Below are 24,555 nucleotides of genomic sequence, written 5' to 3'. Positions count from 1 at the left end.
AAAATCACAACTCACCCCCTGCCCCCCAGAGGCAACCACCATTAACCCATTGGAGTTCTTTCTTCTAGTCTTTCCTCTAGTCATATTAACTTCATTAAAAATGAGTCCAGGGGCGCCTGGGTGGCTCAGTCAGTTAAGCGTCTGACTTTGGCTCGGGTCATGATCTCGCGGCTTGTGGGTTCGAGCCCCGCGTCGGGCTCTGTGCTGACAGCCCGGAGCCTGGAGCCGCTTCAGATTCTGTGTCTCCCTTTCTCTGCCCCTCCCCTGCTCTCTCTCTCTCTTTCTCTCTCTCGGCCCCTTCCCAATTTGTGCCCTCCTTCTCAAAAATAAGTAAAACACATTTTAAAAACTAAATAAATGAAAATAAGTCAAATACTTATTAAGTGGAATAAGTTGAAAACTTACAAGAATAATCTTTAAATATTCAATGCGTGGATCGTGGCACGTTCCCCTGTAACTTAATATTGCATCTCGTACTATCTCCTATATCGTTAATGAAGAGAAAAGTCACCGGGCGAGACCCACAGAAAGGTCAAGGCGCGGCGGTGGCTTTGTCAGGTGTCGCCTGGGCGGGGCCGAGCTGCATTTCCCAGAATTCCCTTCCCCGTCGATGTCTGTTTCAAGCGACCTACGGAAAGATTCGATTGGGAGTTTTGGACGGCAGAAGGGAGAGAGTGACCGTTTCGTCGCTTACACACAGGGTGGCCTCAGCTTCTCTGACTCCCCAGCTGGGTTTAGCTCCATCCCACGGGACCCCGGCTTCCACAGGTCACCGCAACATCAAGCTAAGATCTGACATAGGTTTCAGTCCAGCCTCGTGAGCTCCAGTCTGTGCTGGTGGGTTCAGCCTTGTCCTTGATCTTGCCTGCCTGTGGACTTCAGCTGCAGCATCAGATAGGGGGACAGCAGCCCCACAGAGACTGCTTAACCTGCTCCTGTCATTGTGGGAGGCCAAATCTCTGCTTTTAAAAACAAAGAACCTAGTGATTCTGCCTCTCTGATTGAACCGTGGCCGATACGGGTGGTACAACCTCAACAGAGAGGGGCCGGAGAGAAGAAGAAGCCTGGCATCCCCGCCCCCAGGCGAGCACAAGGCTAGTTTGAAGCTTTCCCTGACAATCGGGATTCTGTCTGAGCTTCCTGAACCACAGGACCTTTGCACGGCAGAAGGCACTGAGCTCCTATGGAAGTTTCTGCAAGCTTGCACGCTCAAATGAGTTGTCAGAAGCACTTGGTGTCCTGTCTTCTGATTCAAAAAGAAAGGTGGGGGGCGGGGTGTGGCAGGGAACCCAGCAGCCCATAAAATGGAACGGCCCCGTGGAGAATTATGACCAACCTTGGCATACCTGAATCAGAATGACAGACCATGAAATAATGTGGTTTACTCTGCATCAGCTGCCCTGTCTGTCCCAACTATCAGCTGAATTGCCTGCCGCCGCCGCGATGACGTCATCTGCCACAGTGAGAAGCTTTGAGCAGCTCACAAATCCCTCAGGGGCAAAGCCTGGGGCCCCAGAATGGGGGAAGACGGAGCATGAGGTGGGAAGAAAGAGAGAGACTCCAATAGGACGAAGCTAGTCACCAACCCCACAGGCAGGGTCATCGAAGACTTTAGCTCCCCCCACGGAAGAGGGGACCACGATTGCCACCAAGTGAGCCTCTGGCGGCCGGAAGTTTGACAGCAAGGAGCCCAGGTAGGCAAGGAAAGGAGGAGCCCTGATCACAGCTTCCGCTGCACAGATGCCAGGAGTCACACGGTGGGGAGTGCAGCTAAGACAGTCACCTACGGGACCACAATGATACATGTCTTCCAAAAGGGAAACATTTGCTTGTAACCTAAGCAGCGATCAGAAACCTCCTGAGAGGGGCGCCTGGGCGGCTCAGTCGCTTGAACTTCTGACTTCAGCTCAGGTCCTGATCTCATGGTTCGTGAGTTCGAGCCCTGCGCCGGGCTCACTGTCCGCCTCTCTGTCTGCCCCTCCCCCACTTGCTCTCTCTTGCTCTCTCTCTCTCTCTCAAAACTAAACACACATAAAAGAAAGAAAGAAAGAAAGAAAGAAAGAAAGAAAGAAAGACCTTAGAACAATTAAAGTAAAAAAAGGGGGACTTATTGTGCTGGAAGTACATCCCTCTGGACCTCATGGAAACTAGAAAGTTCTAAGGCACCTGGAGGCAGACACCGGCCACCTGACTCAGCCTCTCAGGAACTGTGGGTTGGAGCAGACACCCCAAGTAAGCACGCCCTGACACATCAATCAGTCCGTGACCCAGGATTTGCTTGTTAAGGACGTAGAAAGTGTCAAGCCCCGTGATCACAGTCTGTGTCAACAGCAGTGGGTAACATCGTAAGGGCAGGACTGAGAGGCAGGGAGGTGTTGAAGTTCATTCTGTAAGACAGGGGTACATGGGTTCTCAAACTTGAGCCTGCGGCAGAATCTTCCAGACGGCTTGTTAACACAGGCATCGCTGGGACCCAGCTCCGGGGGTTCTGATTCAGCAGGTTTGGGGCAGGGGCTGAGAACTTGCATTTCTTCCCCACCCCCCCCCGCCTTCTTTTCCTTCTTCTTTTTTTTTTTTTTTTTGTAAGAGAAAGAGAGCACAAATGAGCGTGGGTGGAGAGAGAGGGAGAGAGAGAGAGAGAGAGAGAAGCGGGGCTCGTGGGTTTTTTTGTTTTGTTTTTTTACTGAAGTGGGGCTCGAGCTCACCCAATGCGGGGCTCGAGCTCACGAACCGTGAGATCATGACCGCAGCCGAAGTCAAATGCTGAACCCGCTGAGCCATCCAGGCGCCCCAGCATTTGCGTTTCTAGAGGAACGTGGCTTAAGGACAGTGGATCTTTCCAGAAATGGGCCTAAAAAAGGAGTAGGCGGGGTGGACGGACAAGAGTCTAGAGTGGGGTCGGGGCGGCTGGACAGCAAAAGTAAGACAGGGCCATACACATACAACGGCTGCTGGTGAAGAAAGTTGGGGGAGGGGAGGGGAGGGCACATCCACGATGCATGGCATCTGCTACCGGCCGGCTGATGCCCAGGGTTCCTGGAGGAACAAGCACACCTGGGATCCAGGTCATGACCACCTGGCAATACCTGGGAGAGAAGGCCTAATACGGAGGCTGCAGGGGCCCACGCAAGAGGCCAGCATGGTCTGGTCTGGGACTCAGACGGGCCTGAGTTCGAATCCTAACTCCAGCACTTAGTAGGAAACCCTGAGTATCCCTAAACATCCCGGCATACAGAATCCTCACCGTGGGCTGTCACCAAAGCAACCCATGTGAGGCACAGAGCGCCACGCCCGAAACAGAGCAAGCCCCCCGATGACGTTAGCTGCGGCTGCTATCGTCATCAAAGGATGTAAAACACAGCCACGCGCGGGTGTGTCGCCGGAAAGGCCATCCTTTCTGCCAGCTCCTAAAGAACCTCACAGGCTGGCGTTTACGCGGGTCACCAAGTGAAATGGCCACTAAAACAGCGTTACCGTCACCCAGAGTGGAATGTACTTCTCTGTGCATGAAGACAAGCGCCGTAGAAGACAGCTTGCGGTCAGAAAGGTGGTGGGTGGGTGCCCATTCGAGAAGGGCTCTGCCAACGGATCGTCAGTGGCCCAGCCACCTGCCCGTGGGACACAGTGCTGGAGGCTGACCCCAAGGCTGACTTCTGATCCTCGGATTTTCCTGTCCGCGTGCCCAACCTGACCAACCCTTTATGTCCGCTTGGCCTTTGCAAATGGGGAACAAGACAATAACACTCATTTCCCATCTGTTCTCCCTGAAATTACTTCCAGACCTCTCTGCCTCGGGCTTCCCGGGGCTCCCAACTGGTTTTCCCATGTTTAAAGACAGTCCGGGGTCAATCATAGTCACAGCGTGGAGGTCATTTGTTGCAGCCTCCAAAAGCAACCTTGTTTCCTACCCAGAGATCTGATGATAGCTTGTGAAATTGATGAAGGGGGTGTATGGCCACTGAGCCCATCGACTCCCCGACCTGACCACAGTCTCTTGTGTTCGCAAGGCCCTTCACAGTCTCTGTTCATCACGCATTCGGGAAAGCCGTATCAGGTGCCTACAATGTCCAGAGTCCCATGAGAGCCAAGCAATGGCGTGATGTCCTTGGTATAAGCTGAGCAGCCATCACTGTGCCCACATAAAGAGACGAGGAAACAGGCCCAGACCTTGGAGGACAAGGAGAATCACGAGCTCACTTACAGGAGTGGGAAAAATCAGGAAAGGTGCTGTCTTTGGGGTAAACAACAACAAACACTTATAGAGCCTTTGCCCCACACCAGACACTTTTCGCACAGATCTAAAACCCCCCAGCACCCGGATAAGGTGGGTGCCCTAATTATTAGGGTAACCATACCTTCAGGGTTGCCTGAGACAGTCCCAGCGCATGCCTGTTGTGCCGATGTAATTACTCATATCATCCCTTTCCCTCTCAAAACTATGCTGGTTTAGAAGATGGGTCATAAGGTCTCCTTAACTATTTTCCCTCAGTTACTCATGAGGAAACTGAGGCACAGATCAATTCAAGAGCTCCGCCCAGGTCGTTAAGTGACACAGCGGAGATGTGAACCCCGGCAGCCTGTCTCTAAAGGACATGCTCCGAACCACTTTGTCGTGGTGTCACTTTTTCACCTTCATAGTTTGGGGTGAAGGCTGTCCGCCCGTTCGGGCAGAGGAGCCGCGGTAGAGGCATGAGAAAGGAAAAGGCCACCCACTGCGCCCTCTGGAGGGTGGGGGGGGGGAGTCTTCATCGTTCTTCTCCTTTGAACCTGGTCCATCGATTCAAACAGAACTTCTCGAACATTCCACCAGGGCTCAACCCAGAAACCGCAGAGTACCACGAATCCAAGCAAACAGAAGCCCTCTGCAAGGAAAGGATGTCACCCAGAGTTAGAGGCCCTGTTTTCCGTGGAAACCAGAGCTCGGCCAGAGACGGACCTTCCTGTGCAAGGGAAACATTTTCTACCCATCAGCCTCCCTGTTTATTTTTTATTTTTTATTTATTTATCTTTTTTAACGTTTATTTTTGAGACAGAGAGAGACAGAGCATGAACGGGGGAGGGTCAGAGAGAGGGAGACACGGAATCTGAAACGGGCTCCAGGCTCTGAGCGGTCAGCACAGAGCCCGACTCAGGGCTCGAACTCACGGACCGCAAGATCATGACCTGAGCCGAAGTCGGACGCCCAACCGACCGAGCCACCCAGGCGCCCCAATTTTTAAATTAATGTTGTTTTTATATCTACACAACCTTCCTGGGTGTGTTGTCCACTCTGAGTTGATCCACAGCAAACTCTAACTTCGGGACCTGCTCCTGGCTCGTTTCCTGTCTCTGTTTCTACTCGTCGAGCCTGACTTTCCATCAGTGATTGACCTGTATGGACCCTGAACTGAGAAGCCCAGGCAATCTGTAGCAGAGAGAAACTTCCTCATGGGGAAGTGATAAATCTGTGATAAATCTACCCTATCATGGGTTCCAAAGCCAAATCGAAAGAAGGGACTACCTACCGTACAAAGTCCCCTCCCTTCTCTGGTGCCAGGAACTGCATGACATGGGGCTCGAACTCATGAACTGTGATCTGAGCCAAAATCAAGAGTCGGACGCTTAGCCAACTGAGCCCCAGGTGCCCCTGAGGACATTTTTAGACATCTAAACTTTTTAAATCATCCGAATGGTTTCTCCCAAATAATCGCTGTGCTGGATGGCTTAAAAAGTTTAGATGAAAAAGCAAAAAACACAAGACGATCAGAAAGCATGTCAGTAAAAGGGGGTCAGAGATCCGTCTACTGGAGTAGGAGAGAACTGGGAGCTGTTTCTCGTGATAACAAAAGCCGAGTGGGTTTTCCTGGTTTTGAATAAATACAATGCAGCTCAAAGAAACGTTCAGTAACTTGCGACTTAATTATCCAGAACAACGGGTACAGCCAGTGAATCATCGCTGTTTTAATTATGACACATTGATTAACTCTGATACATAATTAACCTAAACCCCGCTTCGCGAGCATATTTAACAACTAAATCATGTACAAGGTGTTCGGGTGTGTATCCAGAAAACCCACTCAGGGCTTTATTAGCACCCGAACGCTCTCTTCTTCTCCCTGGGTGCTAGGAGAGCTTGATAACAGTGAATTCACTAAAAGCAAAAACGTGTTCGAGATTTCCCTCAGCCCTCCCAATCCCGCCAAATCAGAGCAGGGCAGCCTTCTTACTGGAAAAGCTGACTTCTGATTTTTTTTTTTTCCGGGTATCACTATGAGTGTATTCCTACATCCCCACGTGTAACAATGGTTGCTTGGAAATGGTTTGAATGTCCCACGATGAGTGCGCACGGGATGGCCAACTTTGGAAACTTGTTTCCTCCCAGTGCATGGGGAAAAAAAGTGCACTGGTTAACTGTTGGCGAAGGAGGTGGAGAAGGTTAAAAGGGGGGCCGGGAGGCGGGGGGAAGGGACTTAAGCACGTGTGCCATAATTTATGCACATAAAATAATATTTACTTGGGGGCATCTGGGTGGCTCTGTTGGTTAAGCATCCGACTTTGGCTCAGGTCACGATCTCGCGGTTTGTGAGTTCGAGCCCTGCATCAGGCTCTCTGCCAGCTTCGGATCCTCTGTCTCCCTCTCTCTCTGTCCTTCCCCTGCCCATGCTCTCTCTCCCTCTCTCAAAAATAAATAAGTATACAAAAAAGGAATAATTTAAACAATAAGAAGAAAAATCGTATTTATTTGCCTTATTTTTATGCTCTGTAAAACCTTAAAAGAACAGGTTCTATCTGACAAGTGAAAACTAATTCTCATTTCAACATGAAGCTCTCCACTGGTCCGTTAACGATGTCCTTGGAAAGCGACCTTGGAATGAAACTGCGCCTTCAGCCATCTCTATGACCTCAGATGGCGGACCTCCAATCCTGAAAAGGAAAGCCACCCTTCTCATCGTAGATTTTCTTTCCGAGAGCAGTTAGCGCTCTTTCTTCGACACATTTATTTCCATCGGAGCAAGTGTTCAAATATGTCCGGTGGTGGTAAATCTTTTGTCTTCTGAGTCATATTTGCATTTGGGAAACAGCCAAAAGTTATCCAGAACCAAGTGGGACGATTAATCTGGGAAACGAGTTTGGGGTTAGTACGGCTGTAAGCGGCCCAAGGTGTTGAGTACTTAATTTTTTTGTTTGTTTGTTTTTTTAGTGTTTTAATTTTAGAAAATCCTCTGTCCTCTGATTGGGTTCTGAAAATCTGGTCACCGCTAGAAACCGGGATGTTCCAAGAGTTCTAGAACCCTGGATGAGCCGGGGCACATGGGGAGAAACATGATTCACTCATACACCTCAATTGATGCTGTGCCCATCACCCATTTAGCCCAGCCCGCCTACCCCCTCCCTCCAGCAACCCTCAGTTTGTTCTCTATGATGAAGAGTCTCTTGTGGGTTGCCTCCCATTCTCTTATCTCATTGTTCCATCCCTTCCCCTACGTTTGTCTGTTGTGTTTCTTAAATTCTCCATATGAGTGAAATCACAGATTTATGTTTCTCTGACTTCTTTCGCTGAGCATAATACACTCTAACTCCATGCATGTTGTTGCAAATGACCACATTTCATTCTTTCTCACTGCCAAGTAGTATCCCATTGTCTATATAAACCACATCTTCTTCATCCATTCATCCGCCGACGGACATTGGGGCCCTTTCCATCCTTTGGCTGTGGTTGCTGGTGCTGCTAGAGACATGGGGGTGCACACGCCCCTTCGGATCAGCATTTTTGTATCCTTTGGATAAATCCCTAGTAGCGCAACTTCTGAGTTGTAGGGTAGTTCTATTTTTAATTTTTTCAGGAACCTCCACACTGTTTTCCAGAGCGGCTGCACCAGTTTGCATTCCCACCAGCACGGCAAGAGGGTTCCCCTTTCGCGTCGAATACTTTACAGAGTATTCGCATTATCTTCCGATAATGCGCTCACACTCACCCGCATTATCTTCCCAAGCCCTCCTGCCGTCCTGTGAAGCAGAAGAGGCACCATCGTCTCCTTTGGCAGGGAAGGAAACTGAGTCTCAGTTGGGCCAAGATTCTGATCCGGACCCACTGACTTTCCCTCGTGCTTCGACGAGGCCACCTTCTCTGGGTTGATCAGGCTGCTTGGGAATAAAGAGTCAGTGAACCCACTCTCTGGAAAAGGAGTTTGTGGTAAGGCTCATCCTGGCCTAAAACTGGGCCTGGAAGCTTCCGGGACCCGAGGCAACTCTGACATCCAGCTACCGTGCGTCTAGCACATCAGCCAGTCTCTCGTGGGCGCCCAATCACCCCGGCTCATGGCACCCCTTCTTTCCACAGCTCGGCCCCATTCCCTCTTTCTCAGATGGAATCCAAATCTAAACTCCAAGACAGAGTCTTTCACTTGTACCCCATTCACACCAGGCACCCCGATCCCATCAAAGATGGCCTCCCCCTGGCGTGTAGCCCGGGGAAGGGAAGCCTCAGCTAAACGGGGACATAGTGCATGGAGAGTTCCATGGCTGGTTAGAAGGCGCGTCTATAATGTGGCAGTGATGTCGTTGATGCTGATGACAACGAGGGCGACAATGATCTGTACCGTTTACTGAATACAGAACACGCACCTCCCGCCACACCAAGCTTTTTGCACGCGTGTTCTGCGGGGCTTGTAAACTGGGTCTGTGCCCAGTCCTCAAAGAGATAGGAGGACAGGCCATAGTGGCGAATGTGAACAACTTCTCCAGCCTGTCTACCATGTGAAAATGGACAACTCAGCTGTGTGACTTCTGGAGCCATCTCCTGGCCAAAATAACCAAAGGGGCAATCCTAGAGTCTTCACCCATCCCTGACCCAACATAGGAAGCATAAAAATGGAGGCGTCTAGGAGTCCAGCCCCCCCTTCTGGTCCTGTCCCCCTGGGTTGTGGCTTGAGACCAATGGGCAGTCTGGGTCAGTACGCGGCCCTTGGACACTCAAGGCCTTTCCAGCTGTAGCTCGCCCCCCCCCCCCGAGGAAGAGATGTTGTTTGCAAGAGATGTTCCAGCCTCCTGAGAAAACAGAGCAGGTCTGAGACGGGACGGCAGGGGTCAGCCACCTATCCCTCCTCCAGGCATCTGATTCCCTCCTGAGAGATTCATCCAGTTGGGTTTTGAAGGTGGTCCCCGCATCCCTTTTACGGCATGCACAGCACCCCCTTCAGAGGGTCGCTCTTCTGGAAGAAGGTCTCAAACGGTCTGAGGAGTGTCTGGGAAGTGTTTCTCCACCAGGTGTCCACACTCTGCCATCCAAAGTGCACAACTGTATTTGCATCCAAAATAAAGCTCGCCACCCCCCCCCCACCCCGCATCTCCCACCTGCCTGATAACAAGAATGACCCAGGACACCTGTCAAAAAATGCAGGACCTACCTATTCAGATGGGGCCGAGGGAATCTGTATTTTTTTTTTTTTAGTGTCTATTTTAGTTTTGAGAGAGAGAGTGAGCAGGGGAGGGGCAGAGAGAGAGGGAGACAGAGGTTTCGAAGCAGGCTCCCCACTGAGAGCAGCGAGCCCGATGCGGGGCTTGAACTCACGAACCATGATATCATGACCTGAGCCAAAGTCAGATGCTTAACCGACTGAACCACCCAGGTGCCCCAGGGATCTGTATTTTTATCGCACTTTGAAGGCTTCAGTTGTCGGTCAAGTTTGGGACATGCTACCCTACTCTGAAATCACCAGTTTCTCCCAGCATCTGTCTGTCTGTCTGTCTCTCTCCATGCAGTCATTTTAAATCCCCTACTGAGATCTGGGTATGAAAGCAGGCTTGGGTACCAGTAAGCAGCATGATCTTTAACAAGTCACTTCTGTTTCCTGGTTCTTACCTTAGTACACTTCTCTGGAAAATGGGTGCATTTTACTAGCTGCCTTGATGATACAGCCTACCATTTGCATTTGGCAGCATGGGCTGTGAAAATGAACGTCACAGAATTTTCCACAACTTTTGGAAGCCCTTTGTGAAGCAATCACTAAATGTCCAGGATCGTCACCAGGGCAAGAGAGAGCTAAAGGTTCAAAGTCCCTGCAAACGCCGAGGTAATGTCTGCGACAAGGCTGGCCATAGAGCCTGACGCTTATAACTTGTAGAAGGTGTTACTTTCCTTACCCCGATGGTATCATGCCAACCCTGTTTGTCAAACAGTGATCGCTGCTGAGGCCTCTCGGCACAAGCAGCTCCCGTGATAATCACCAGATGCGGTCCCTTGGCTGCCATCTTTCACTTCCAGTGGAAACCCTCAGGTTGGGCAGATCTCACCCATGGGATGGAACTTGAGAAGAAGTCGCACCACATAACTTGAAGTGGTGATCTGCTCCGAGGGAAAGTCCCGTCTTGTTCCACCTATGGATGAACTCTCTTATCTCTAGCTTCTAGAAAGGAACAACATGCATAGCTCTTTTTTTTTTTTTTTTAACGTTTATTTATTTTTGAGACAGAGAGGGACAGAGCATGAACGGGGGAGGGTCAGAGAGAGAGAAGGAGACACAGAATCCGAAGCAGGCTCCAGGCTCCGAGCCATCAGCCCAGAGCCCGACACGGGGCTCGAACTCACGGACCGCGAGATCATGACCTGAGCCGAAATCAAGAGTCAGACACTTAACCGACCAAGCCACCCAGGCGAACCCATGCATAGCCTTTTCTGTTTTGTTTTGGTTTTTTTTATTTTCTTAATTTAAATTCAAGTTAGTTAACAGACTAGTCTTGGCTTCAGGAGCAGAACCCAATGATTCATCACTTACATATAATGCCCGGTGCTCATCCCAAAAAGTGCCTTCCTTAATGCCCGTCACCCATTTAGCCCATCCCCCCCACCCACCTCCCCTCCAGCAGCCCTCAGTTTATACTTGGTGTTTAACAGTCTCTTACGGGCTGCCTATCTTTCTGTTTTTATCTTTATTTTTCCTTCCCTTCCCCTATGTTTATCTGTTGTGTTTCTCAAATTCCACATATGAGTGAAATTATATGATACCCGTCTTTCTCTGGCTGACTTATTTTGCTTAGCATAATACCCTCTAGTTCCATCCATGTTGTTGCAAATGGCAACATGTCATTCTTTTTCATCTCCAAGTAATATTCCATTGTGTGTGTATACCATATATAATATATATATATATATTATATATATATATTATATATACCACATCCTTGTCCATTCATCCATGGACATTTGGGCTCTTTCCATAGTTCGGCTATTGTTGATAGGGCTGCTATAAACATTGGGGGGCATGTGCCCCTTTGAATCAGCATTTTTGTATCCTCTGGACAAATTCCTAGTAGTGCGATTGTTGGGTCGTAGGGTAGTTCTATTTTTAATTTTTTGAGGAACCTCCACACTGTTTTCCAGAGTGGCTGCACCAGTTGGCATTCCCACCAGCAGCGCACAAGGGTTCCGCTTTCTCCTGCCATCCTCGCCAACGTCTGCTGTTGCCTGAGGGGTAACGTTAGCCATTCCAACAGGTGTGAGGTGGTGTCTCATTGTGGTTTTGATTTGCGTTTCCGTGATGAGGAGTGACGCGGAGCATCTTTTCATGTGTCTGTCGGCCATCTGGATGTCTTCTTTGGAGAAGCGTCTATTCGTGTCTTCTGCCCGTTTCTTCACGGGATGATTTGATTTGGGGTGCTGAGTTTGGGAAGTTCTTTATAGATTTTGGACACGAACCCTTCACTGTTTAAGTACCTCCAACAGAGTCATGGGATCATTTGTCTAGACAATTCGACACTGATGTTTCTGTTGTCGTAAGAACCCTTGCAATGAGGACCCTGTTGGCGGCTGGTGATGTTTTTTGAGCAAACACGCGCGAGAATGTGGATAAAAGCCAACCAAACATCAAAGAACTCATCGGGGAAGTTAGGTCTTGTGTACTCAGATTTCCCGAGAGGCTTCAAAAGTGGAAGCACCTCCAGATTTTGGTCTCAGTTGCTGTCCTGTCCACAATGAACAAACGCTTTTCCTTTAGCACCAGTGTGTAATCTGGATGTAACATATCTTGTGTATCGTGTTAATAGATTATATTCAGTGCCATATTAATCATTTATGAATTAATATTAGTTCACATGGTGTAAATTATTACTATAATACAAATATTTTGCATAACATCTAATATTTTATATGCATGTATATATACAAATACACGTGTGTGTACATATATATACATACATATGAGATGTAGTTCAAGGAATTGGCTTATGCAATGATGGGGGGCTGAGTCCGACACGGGGCTCAAGCCCACAAACTGTGAGATCATGACCTGAGCCGAAATCAAGAGTCAGACACTTAACCGACCGAGCCACCCGGGCGAACCCATGCATAGCTTTTTCTGTTTTGTTTTGTTTTGTCTTTCTTAATTTAAATTCAAGTTACTTAACAGACAGACTAGTCTTGGCTTCAGGAGCAGAACCCAATGATGGGGGGCTGGCAAATCCCACATCCACAGGGCAGAATTTCTTCCTCCCCGGGGAAATCTTAGTTTTGCTCTTAAGGCCTTTCAGCTGGTTAGATCGGGCCCACCCACTCTATGGAGGATAATCCCTTCTCCTTTAAGTCAGCTGGCCGTAGATGGTAACCACATCTCCAAAATCTCTTCACCGCGACACCTAGATCAGCGTTTGATTGAAAACCGGGCTCCATAGCCCAGCCAAGTTGACACGTAAAACGCCATCACGGTGACATACCCGTTAGATTGTATTGGCCGATGTACAGATTGTTAGGGATTGCGGAGGAGACGTGTGACCATCGCTGTCAGTACCACCCAGCACAGATGGCCCCTGGTAAGTGGCCGTGTGGCAGAGCAGAAGCCCAGTCACTAGCAGCACAGCATGAAGACTTTGACCGGCTGCCCGGGTGCCCCAGGAGATGGTATGAGGCAGGAAATGCAAAGATAAGGAATCCAGGCGCGCTTGGGAGGAGCGGGGCAACAGAGGACCAGGCTTTGCGTTTCCTTTAACCTCTCACTGGCAGGTGCTGCGTTAGCCCTGTTGAGAAGGGAGTGGTGGCTTAGAAATTCCAAAGCAGTGGGTGATCCCCGAAGAGGGTGCCTTTGGCCTGGGGATGAATCATGGTTTTACTGAAAATGCTTCGTTTCCCAATTCTGTTCGCCGTGAGCCAAGATAATCGCGGGCTTGCACTTGGCCAGAATACACCCCAGACGGAACTAGTTGGAGCTCCACTCTGCGGGTGGGACCCCGAGAAGCAGCCGCCTCCACCATAAAGGGAGTTGGGGTACGAGATAGCTTCAGAGCGTTTTCTGGCCATCGTTCTAGAGGCGGGGGGGGGGGGTGGGGCTCAGAACCTTCTCGGCAAATGTATCAGTTACGTATTGCTGTGTAACAAACCCTAGTGTCCTCAAACAACGACAACCATCGATTTTGTCCAAAAATAGGCAACTTGGGCAGGGCTTAGAGGAGCGAGCTCACCCAGCTCCACGTGGCATCCGCTGGGGTGGCTCAATACAGCCACCAGGAGCCATTTCCAAGATGGCTCAGTCACGCGGTGGCACGTTGGGGTTGGTGTCAGCGAGGCACTCCACTGAGGGCTGCTTCCTCTCCCTGCGGCCAGGATTTTCTTACGGCATGGTAGCTGGGTGCGAGAGACAGCCAAGGAGAAGCTGAATCACCTTTCATGGCCAAGGCTCGGCAGTCATGTGTCATCACTCCCCTAAGCATGCCAGTCACTAAAAGTGAGTCACCCAGGCCAGTCCATGTTCCAGGGGAGGGGAATTAGACTCCACCCCTTGAGGGGAGGAGAGTCGAAGAGTTTGCGAACATGTTTTAAAATGACCACAGCTGGCGTGCCTGTGTGGCTCAGGCCATTAAGCGCCTGACTCAATTTCAGCATGTGTCCAGGGTCCCGGGGTTGTGGGATCAAGCCCCATGTCAGGCTCTGTGCTAAGCAGGGAGCCTGCTTGAGATTTCCCCCCCCCGTCTCTCTCTCTCTCCTTCTGCCCCTCTCCTCCATTTGCCCCCCCAACTCTCTCTCTTTCTAAAATTAAAAAAAAAAAAAAACTCAGCAAATGGCATCCACCCTCACGTTGGATGTTATCTCCAACATGTCCCTTTTTCTTGCCCCTCCTCCCCCATCCAGCCAATCGCCCAGACTTATGGATTCTACTACCGATGAATATCTTCAAATCAAAGCTTTTCATCCTCCCCTCTCACACCTGGACCACTGCATCTTCCTGATTTCCCTGCGTCCACTCTTTCTTCCTGTGACACCTGGGATTAAGTTCAGTCACATATGACAAGAAGTTCAAATCACAGTGGCTCACACCCTTTTACGTAAAAGAAACAGATCCAGGGGCGCCTGGGAGGCTCAGTCAGTTAAGCGACCGACTTCGGCCCAGGTCATGATCTCGCGGTCGGTGAGTTCGAGCCCCGCCTCGGGCTCTGTGCCGACAGCTTGGAGCCTGGAGCCTGTTTCGGATTCTGTGTCTCCCTCTCTCTCTGCCCCTCCCCTGCTCATGCTCTGTTTCTCTCTCTCTCCCTCTCTCTCTCTGTCAAAAATAAATACACATTAAAATTTTTTTTTAAAAAAAAAAAGAAAAGAAACTGATACCTGAATGTCCAGGGATGATACAGTGACTCTGTGATTCTCGAGGACCCAGGCTATTTTCATTTTGCTGCTCTACAACACTCAGCATGCCCTGGTCCAAAATGGCTGCCTAATCACCAGCCATCGCTTCCGCATTCCAGCGGGGGGGGGGGGGGGGGCGGGGAAAGAATGAAGAAGGATACACCCTGTCCCTTTAAGGGTCCTTCCCAGAACTTTCTCCGTATATTTCATTGACCAGTACCCAGTCACATCACCACACCTAGCTGCAAAAGAAGCTGAGAGAATGCAATCTTTAGGCAGCCATATGCCTCACTAGCATCTAAGAGCCCATAACTAGAAGACACAGTTCTCTGAATCTATCCACACTGCACCCAGAATCATTTTCCTCAAGTGCGTATGTGAGTATATCACTTCCCTGCTCAAGGCCTTCAGTGGTTCCCAGCCCTTCGGGATAAAATTAACATTCCTTAAAATGACCCCAAGGTTCCCGCCATCGGGCCCCCTCTCTTCCCACTGTCACTAGTGTATTCTCTCTCATCTCAAGGTTTATTCAAGGTGTTCCGTCTGCAAAGAATCCTCTCCCACCCTCTCTGTGGGGTCACTCTACCCCTGCTTCCGGCCTCAGCCGAGACGTCCCCGTCCTCCAAGATTTGATGAGCCGATAGATGTGTTTTCGTTTCTTTTAGAATCGCGCAGAAAAACTGAGCTTTTGGGTTCAAGAAAATGTTCGCGTTTCTCAATATTCATACTACGTGCCTCCCTCGGCTCTTGGAAGGCGTAAATGAAAGAAGCCACTACCTGTGAGGGGCTGAGAACGGCTCCTGTTGTACAGGAAGCGCTCAATAATTATCACCTATTATTATTGTGGTTGTTATGGCCAAGTCGTGTCCTACCTCTTCCAGAGGTATTTTCCCTGGCGTTGGGCTCACAGAAGAGAAGAGATTACTTATCTCCCCCTGTCCCCAATGACTATCTGTAAAAATGGAATTTCAGGCTGCCCGGGACAGAGATCAGAAGCAAAGAGATGTTCTTGTAGCTTCAAATCATCTTCTGTGGACTCCACCTGGGTAGCTTATGGGGACAGAAGCGGGACAGGACCTATTCAGGGGAAATGGCGAGGATCTAACGGATCAGGTCCTGTCTTAGCTCGGGCTACTGTAACAGAGTAGCATAGACTGGGGGGGTTAAACAACAGAAGGTTATTTCTCACACCTCTGGAGGCTGGTAAGTTCCAGGTCAAGGTGCCGGTCCATCAGCTCCTAGGGAAAGCTCTCTCTTTGTGTGATGCTCCCGTGTCTCTTCTTTTTTTGAGAGAGAGCGAGAGAGGCAGAGAGAGAGAGAGAGAGAGAGAGAATCTTAAGCGGGCTCCACGCCCAATGCAGAGCCCAAATCGGGGCTCGATCTCACGACCATGAGATCATGAGCTGAGCCGAAATCAAGAGTCGAAAATCAAGACTGAGCCTCCCAGGTGCCCCAACGTGTCTCTTCTTATCTAATCCCTTTATGAAGGCTCCACCCTGGTGGCCTAGTTACTTCCCAAAGGCCCCACCGTCTGATACCATCCCGCTGGGGATGAAGGTTTCAACATATGAATTTGGGGGGGGGGCAGGGGGACAAACATGCAGTCCCTACCCGGTTCAAATCCTGAATCCAACCCTTGCCCACACTCTGAAGACTTCCAATTCCTCGGTTGCAAAACAAGATGGATAATGACACCTACCTCGTGGGTGCCTGGGAGGATGAAATGAACTACTACACCGGGAATACCCAGCCCACTGCCTGGCAGGTGGTGGGTTAGTCCCCACTCCTCCCATCTATGAACATTCCCGAAGGATGGAACACACATGAACTGGACCCTCACAGACCCAGAGGTGCAAAAATGGAATGGTCTTTAATCTTCTCTCTCTGAGCTCAACTCCTGTGCTGTCACCCCTCTGGGGAGTAAGCCGGGGCATCTGAACACCGTCAGATGACCCCAGTCACATTCCATCATGCCCAGTCACTTCAGAATTTGGACCAGCCCCCTCCCTCCCTGGGGAGTCCAAGGGCTCACTGGGTAGTTCAACATGGTACCATAGTACTGTCCATGGTAGTTCAACAACCATCCACACTGGCTTCTACCAGTCAGTTCTGGTCGTCATCAGGGGGCAGAAGCATGCCGTGGCCTCGGCCGTGGTCTAGCCACGTGGGAATGTGACCAACTGTCTCGGGTTCCCAGTTTCAGCTCTGAAAGCTCCATGTCCCAGGAAACTCTCAGTCCCAAGCAAACGGGGATGGTTGAGTCTATCTGTGCCCTCTTCAACCTCCAAGACGCTCAAGGCATCTCAAGGTTCCCAGTGATCCTTCCATCCTCCTGGGTTCTGGTTGTGGAGATGGCGGGCTCCAGGCTGCCGCCCTGGCCCCGTGCTAGGGTGTCTGGGGGCTCTGGAGAACCCCCCCCCACTCGCCACCTACCCCAACAGCTCAATCAGCCAGAGCCTCCGCTAGGCGTGCAGCCCGGAAACACGGTCGACAGACACCTGTGGGACACTTTTGGCCCTGGACCTTTCAGGCTTTGGTTTGCAATCTTCAAAGCCAGGCTCTTAGAGCTTGAAAATCCTGTTCTCAGCCACAAAGCCTGACTCCTGTTCCCGCTGCTATCATTGGCTATCACCCCTATCCTCTGTGCTGGGAGTTTAAACTTCTTTCATGTAATAAGAGCCGATAGCGTTTACTGAGTGCTTACTGCTGGCCAGACGCTCTTCTAGTATTTTACAGCTATTGGTTTATTTCATCCTCACGATCTCTTATTACTGGCATCCTTGCTTTAGACCTTAACCCAAAGTACAGAGAGATGAAGTAACTCGTCCAAGGTCACACAGCTAGCCGGTAGGTGTGGGGCTGGGGCTGAATTGTGGCCAGCTGGGCCCCAGGCCGCTATTTTTAACTCGCTTTTATCAGTCGGTTGGGTTCATTCTCTTGGTTCAGCGTGAAGAGAAAATGGCGGCGGGGTGGCAGGTCACGGAAGGTAAGCATAGGTCCGGACCTCCCAATTTGATCCCGAGAAGATGCTCACGTGTAACACCACAATCGTGGTAGGTGTCACAAGACGGTGGAAGGAATCGGAAAGGTCAGTGAGGGCCGCTCTGGTTAATTCGGTGTGAGATTGGCTCTCCGTGGAGGGGCACAGTGGGGGTGTGACGGTGGCCAAATGCAGGATCTCTAACACGTTCACTGCCTGCTGGGCTGTGCCACCTGCCCAGCGCCTGCTTACCCTGCCCCTAGGACAGCTCATCCTTTCTCCCTGGCCCTCGGGGTCTCCCCACCAGCACCCCCCCCAGCCTGAGCCCGTGCAGCCCCTTACTCTCTCCATCCTCCAAATCTAGTGTCTCCTCCCACCATCAGGGCCTGCCTGTGTCCCGTCCTGATGGCTCCCCACAAGACCTCAGCAGCCTTTCCCCCTCCTGGGGTCTCTCCCACCCACCTCCCACAGGGCCTGCCCAGTCCCTTCCTGCGCTGCCCGTCACAGCGACTCCTGGACCGTGTGGTCCGACGCTACGCCGAGGTGGCCGATGCTGGCAGCATCTTCATGGACCACTTCACGGACCGCGACAAGCTACGTCTGCTCTACACGCTGGCTGTCAACGCGCATCCCATCCTCCTGCAGGTACGCGGGGACCCCCCCACCCTGGGGAGGGGGTTCAGGTCGGGCTCCAAGGGGGCCAGCCCCGGGCTTAGCTCTCTTCCCCTTTACAGCAAGCCTTGGGGCCACACCTCCTGGAGATGAGCGATGCTTAGAAAGGACAAAACCGTGGAAGTACCCTAGATGTCTACCAATAGGGGAATGGGCAAATAAATGAGGGTGCACTTGAACTTGGGGATACACTGATCAGTAAGGCAGTCATGGTGGCTCCCCGTTTTCTTGTAGCTTCCAATCCAGTGGTGGAGGCAGCCACCGAGCAAGTCAACAAGCGTCCACAGAACATGGGGAGCCCCGTCGCACCCATTTCCCCCAAATGCCAAGAATCAGGATGCTCACACCATGGGCACAAAGGAAACTAGGAAGTGAGGGGAAGGAGCAGGAAAAGGAGGAGGGCTACAGAGAGGAGGAGGGAGAAAGAGGAGGGAGGGGGACAGAAAAGACATGGAAGGGCGCCTGGGTGGCTCAGTCGGTTAAGCATCCGACTCTTGACTCTTGATTTCGGCTCAGGTCATGATCTCGTGGGTTGTGAGTTCGAGCCCTGCTGTCGGGCTCTGCACTGACAGTGTGGAGCCTGCTTGCGATTCTGTCTCCCCCTCCCTCTGCCCCTTTCCCGCTCATGCTCTGTCTCTCTCTTTCAAAATACATAAATGAACATGAAAAAGCAATTAAAAAAACAAAAGAACGAAAAGAGAAGGAAAGGGAGAAGGTACAAGTGGAGGAAGAAGACGCCCCAGCAAAGACACTTGATATTTATGATCACAATTAATTCTATAATTATTAATTTCATCATGTTAATGTAACTTTAAATATAATCATATGCTGTTGTTAATTGTGCATAATTAATAATTATTGTTATATTAATTAGATTGCATATTCTATCATATATTAGTAACTAATTGATATATTAATATATTTCTCATCTATAATTATTTGATATATAATTATTTATTATATATCATATATTAATATATATTAATCATCATGCATAATATAATTTGTAAGATATAATAGACTATAATATAAAATTAATCATCATGCGTAATATAATTTGTAAAATATAATAATAGACTATAATATAAAATTAATCATCATGGGTAATATAATTTGTAAAATATAATAATAGACTATAATATAAAATTAATCATCATGGGTAATATAATTTGTAAAATATAATAATAGACTATAATATAAAATTAATCATCATGGGTAATATAATTTGTAAAATATAATAATAGACTATAATATAAAATTAATCATCATGGGTAATATAATTTGTAAAATATAATAATAGACTATAATATAAAATTAATCATCATGGGTAATATAATTTGTAAAATATAATAATAGACTATAATATAAAATTAATCATCATGGGTAATATAATTTGTAAAATATAATAATAGACTATAATATAAAATTAATCATCATGGGTAATATAATTTGTAAAATATAATAATAGACTATAATATAAAATTAATCATCATGTGTAATATAATTTGTAAAATATAATAGACTATAATATAAAATTAATCATGTGTAATATAATTTGTAAAATATAATAATAGACTATAATATAAAATTAATCATCATGTGTAATATAATTTGTAAAATATAATAGAATATAATATAAAATATATAAAATGAGTTATAATTCTATGATAACATATATAATAATATATTAATAATCATAATATGATTTGCTATATAACCATTAATATATTACTGTATAAGTTACTGTGTCGTGAATGTATATTTATAAATACATACATGATTACTATTTTGAAATATAATGAGCTGCTCTCACTTCCTGAGCACCTGCCAGGTACTGGATATTGTGTTGAATGCTTTACATCACAACCACTCGACAACTGCACGGAAATATTATCATTGTCCCCCTTTCCAGATGAGGTGGGTGGGGCTCCGAGATATGAGGTGACCTGACCACAAGTCACTTAGCTAAGGTCAGCAATGGGACCCAAACCCAGAGCCGTCTGGGACCCAAATCCAGTGCCGGGTCCGGACTCTTTCCGCTAAAACCTGCCTAGTGACCCCCGAGGGTCTTCTTTCCCGTTGTCCCAACCTCAGTGGTGGCAGCCAACTCCCAAGAGGCCTGGGCTGGGACCCTCCATCCACGCAGGGCTGGGGGAGGGGAGGGCAAGACCTCCCTCTATGGCAATAGTGGGAGAGCCTCACAACATGAGGATGGGTTAAAAGGGGCAGAAGGCCACAGAAAATCATCAGAGAGGGGAATCAGTTCTTTTTCTTAAAGAAGGAAAATAAGAAACAAAAAGCGGTATTTATCCTTTCTGCCATTTCCCCCTGGTTTAAAGAAATACCATTCTAGGGGCGCCTGGGTGGCTCGTTTAAGCATCCGCCTCTTGATTTCGGCTCAGGTCTCGATCTCACGGTTCGTGGGATCGAGCTTCACGTCGGGCTCTGTGCTGACAGTGCGGAGCCTGCTTGGAACTCTCTCTCTCTCCCTCGCACTCTTCCCGGCTCATACTCTCTCTCTCAAAATAAATAAAAAGGAAGGAAGGAAGGAAGGAAGGAAGGAAGGAAGGAAGGAAGGAACTATTCTAGATACAGCTGCTTCAAGAGTCAAGAAAAGACCAGCCAGGATTCCCGCCTCCCTCTGTCATCTCCCAAATCCACACAAGCGGTGCTCTTGTGAGGACACAAAGGACATCCGCTGGGGGCTGTATGCTTCCCTAGATCAGTGTCAGGCTGTTGGAAGGTTCCAGTTTTGGGAGCAGGGGGGCATTTGTGATTAGGTAGTTACCCAAACCAGGCAGATTCACCCAGAGTCAGTGCCATGGTTCCCAAAACTTGTGCCACCAGGGGCCACTTTCATGATTTTTGCTCTATCCCAGAACCTGGTGCCTGTGCTGTCATTTTAAAAAATATTTTTCTCTGGGGCCCCTGGGTGGCTCCGTTGGGTGAGCATCCCACTCTTGCTTTCGGCTCAGGTCGTGATCTCACGGTTCGTGAGTTCAAGCCCCGAGTCGGCTCTGCGTTGGCAGCGAGGAGCCTGCTTGGGATTCTCTCTCTCTCTTTTTCTCTCTGCCCCTCTCCACTCTCTCTCTCTCTCTCTCTCAATAAATAAACATTTAAAAATATTTTTCTTTTTAAATCAGCCTATTTTTTTTTTTTTAAAGCCCATGGCCTCTTCCTAGGCACTAGTGTCTGTGAAATCCCAAATACTGGTCATATTTTCTCGACTCTTCAACTCTTAAAAAAAAAGGGGGGGTTGAGGGCCCCGTGGCGGACGTGTTTGGAGACGGAGGGTGCCCGGTAAGGCTGATCCCTCTGGGTGCTGCCGGTGAGAGGCAGGGGAACAGGTGTCCCGGCAAGTTTTTCTCTCTCATCCTCTAATGCGTCCTCCTTCCCGCTTCCAGATCTTCCCCGGCGCCGAGGGCTGGCCGCTGCCCAAGTACCTGGGCTCCTGCGGCAGATTCCTGGTCAGCACCAGCACCAGCCCTCTGCGGGAATTCTACGGCGCGGCCCCGGACCAGGCGGCCGACCTGGCCTACCAGCTCCTCGGGGTCCTGGAGTCCCTGAGGAGCAACGATCTGAACTACTTTTTCTACTTCACCCACGTCGATGCGGGCACGTTTGGCATCTTTAACAACGGGCATCTGTTCATCCGGGATGCCAGCGCCTTGGGCGTCATCGACAAGCAGGAAGGTACCCAGCGTGGGCCCGGCTGAGCAGCTGTCAGAGGGGAAGTCAGGGTGACAGGAGGCAGGGAGGGGTGACTGAGTGGGGAGGGGGAGGTCGCACCCCCGGGTCTTTCCAGTCTCTGGGTGTCACAGTGACAGCAGCCCACGGTCGGCGGGGGGGCGGGGGGGGTGTCAGCTGTCACGTAAAATGTCCTTCTCCCCCGTTTGAGTCTGTGCTCCGACTCTATCTCTAAAGGGGAACTGGACCTTGGCCATGGAGGCATTTTGCATCGTGGCCCGGCCCCGACTGCACCCTCAGGGCGCTGCTGTTGACCCAATTCGGTCTGGGCACACTGGGACTCGCCCTGCCCCCTCTTCGCACACACACCACCACCGGATCCATTTTCTCAGAGCCTTGCACATCAGATGCTTCTAGCCCTTATCTGAAACTTACATATCTGGCTGATTCACTGGTACACGTTGCCATCCATTTCGGCACTTTTCGCTTTGTAAAAATGTTCAGACTAAAAACCACGGCATCAATTGAGGTGTATGAGTGAATCATGTTTCTCCCCACGGGCCCCGGCTCATCCAGGGTTCTAGAACTCTTGGAACATCCCAGTTTCTAGCGGTGACCGGATTTTCCGAACCCAATCAGAGCACAGAGGATTTTCTTCTCTGATCTCCGATTTTGCTTATACGAGAAGGCCTACGAAGACAGGCCGGGTTAAGCCACACTTGCTTCCTGATTTGCCTTTATTAAGAAGAATCAAGTCAGGGGGCGCCGGGGTGGCTCAGTCAGTTGTATGTCTGACTTCGGCTCAGGTGGTGATCTCACGGTTCATGAGCGCGAGCCCCGCGTCGGGCTCTGTGTTGACCGCTCAGAGCCTGGAGCCTGCTTCGGATTCTGTCTCCCTCTCTCTCTCTGCCCCTTCCCCACTTGTGCTCTCTCTCTCTCTCAAGAATAATAAATAAATAAACATTAAAAAAAAAAGAATCAAATTAGAAGAAATGAGTCTGGTTCCGTAATACTGGGGATACGAAAACTATTGCGCCTGTCGGTCGCACTGAATGCATATTCTGAATCACCTGTTGTTTCTCCCAACTCTGGACTCAAAAAGGGCCAGCGGATCCCGTTCTAGCGATTTCTGTGGCTCGCCTATTGAGTCCTTATAATGGGAGCATCGCAGTGTGGATGCGAGCCCTCTGATTCGAACCCAGCCTGTGGCAGGGACAAGCGCACGCTCCGTGCCCAGGCTTCATCCTACCGCAGCACAGAGAGCCCGTCCCACTGTTGTTCCCAGCCGGGACCATTGTGTCCCCGACGCTCTGCATCTGGTGACGGGACACGCCGGGGCGCTGGCCGCACCATTCACCCCGCAAGTCTAACCAGTGGCGCCCCCGGCCGGTTGCAGGGCGTCTAACATCTCCCATCTCTCTTGCAGGCAGCCCGGCAGCCGCCGGGGCAGAAGAGAGTCCAGACATCTTCAGCTGCCTGGTTTCCGGCTGCCGGGCCCCGCTGCCCTCCTGCGACGCCGTCCCCGAGAGGCAAAGCCTGGTGCTGGTGTGTCGGCGGGTGCTGCCTCAGCTTCTCCAGGGCAAGTTCCCCTCCCCCGTGCAGGACGAGATAGACGCCGCCCTTGCTCGATGTGGGGAGGACGCCAGCCCAGACCCCGAAGTCCTCGGGGCCGCCAGCCGCCTGAAGGACCTCTTGAGGCCCCTGAGAACCTGCGACCCCAGATTCGCCTACCGCTACCCGGATTGCAAGTATAATGAGAAGTTCTGAGGGGCCCGGGGCCTTTGGTGGCCCGGCGGGGGACCACATCCTTGGCTCCTCCCCCCCTCCCACCCCCCCCCCCCAGTCGCGTGGCTGCAGGGTGCAAAGAGGCGGCTGTGTCCCCAGACATTAGGAGAAATGCACGTTCATTTCCCAGGACCCGAGGAACCTGCTGACAGCCAGAGGGGGCTTGTGTCACACGATGTGATTGTCCCAGGGCCAGTCGGTGGCAGACTCGGGTGTGGACACTCCCTGGACCTCTCGGAGCCTCAGTGTCCCCTGTTCTCCATCAGACTCACGAGTTCGTGAAAGAAGACAGGGGGATGTGAAGGGTCACAGACACCTGCCGGTGGTTACAGAGTGTTCCAGAAGTGTGTGCAGGCAGGGCAAATGAGAAAGAGCCGTGGAGGTGGGGGCCGTTGGGAAGGAAGGCAGGGGGAGGGGGAGGCCCTCTGGCCAAGACCCTGTTAGACTCCAACGAGAGGGGCCCCCTGCCTGCTCTCCGTGTGCTCCCACTGGCCCTCCTGCCGTGCTCCCCACACTGCCACGGGTCGGGGGGAGGAGACACATGGACAGGGCCACACTCCGGGTGAGCCAAGGGTGAGAAGCGATGACGGGTGGGCTGGGGGGGGGGGGGCGCGATGTGTCGGTCCAGGAGCTCCGAGAAGCAGGTGTCAGGACAGGGGTGAGAGGGGCGAGAATCGGATTCAAGAAGATGCCCGCGTGGAAGGCAAGAAGGAGCAACTCAAGTCTGAGCCCAAGTGAGGGAGAGACGGTCAGCTGCACAATCTAAAGGAAGGTTCGGCGGGGCTGCTGGGGTTTCCTGGAGGACAAGCCAGCCGTCAGAGGAGCCCCGAGTCTCCCCAGGCCAGAC

The 24,555-nt window shown here is 50.4% G+C and overlaps 1 protein-coding gene across 1 annotated transcript in view; it reads left to right on the top strand.

Moving 5' to 3' along the window:
• The window catches only part of DIPK2B (divergent protein kinase domain 2B), a 45,049-nt gene extending 21,359 nt beyond the window's left edge, over window positions 1-23,690 (top strand). Inside the window, exons 3-5 of the mRNA XM_047076402.1 lie at window positions 18,036-18,209; window positions 21,641-21,929; window positions 23,350-23,690. Coding sequence (XP_046932358.1) covers window positions 18,036-18,209; window positions 21,641-21,929; window positions 23,350-23,690 — 804 coding nt within the window. The remainder of the gene's footprint in view (window positions 1-18,035; window positions 18,210-21,640; window positions 21,930-23,349) is intronic.
• Window positions 23,691-24,555: the final 865 nt, after the last annotated feature.

This window comes from Lynx rufus, unplaced genomic scaffold, assembly GCF_022079265.1.
Source record: "Lynx rufus isolate CCGP_SWC_20201006 ecotype Redwood Valley unplaced genomic scaffold, mLynRuf1.p SCAF_14, whole genome shotgun sequence".
Classification (NCBI taxonomy): domain Eukaryota; kingdom Metazoa; phylum Chordata; class Mammalia; order Carnivora; family Felidae; genus Lynx; species Lynx rufus.
This window is presented reverse-complemented; position numbering and strand designations above follow the sequence as displayed.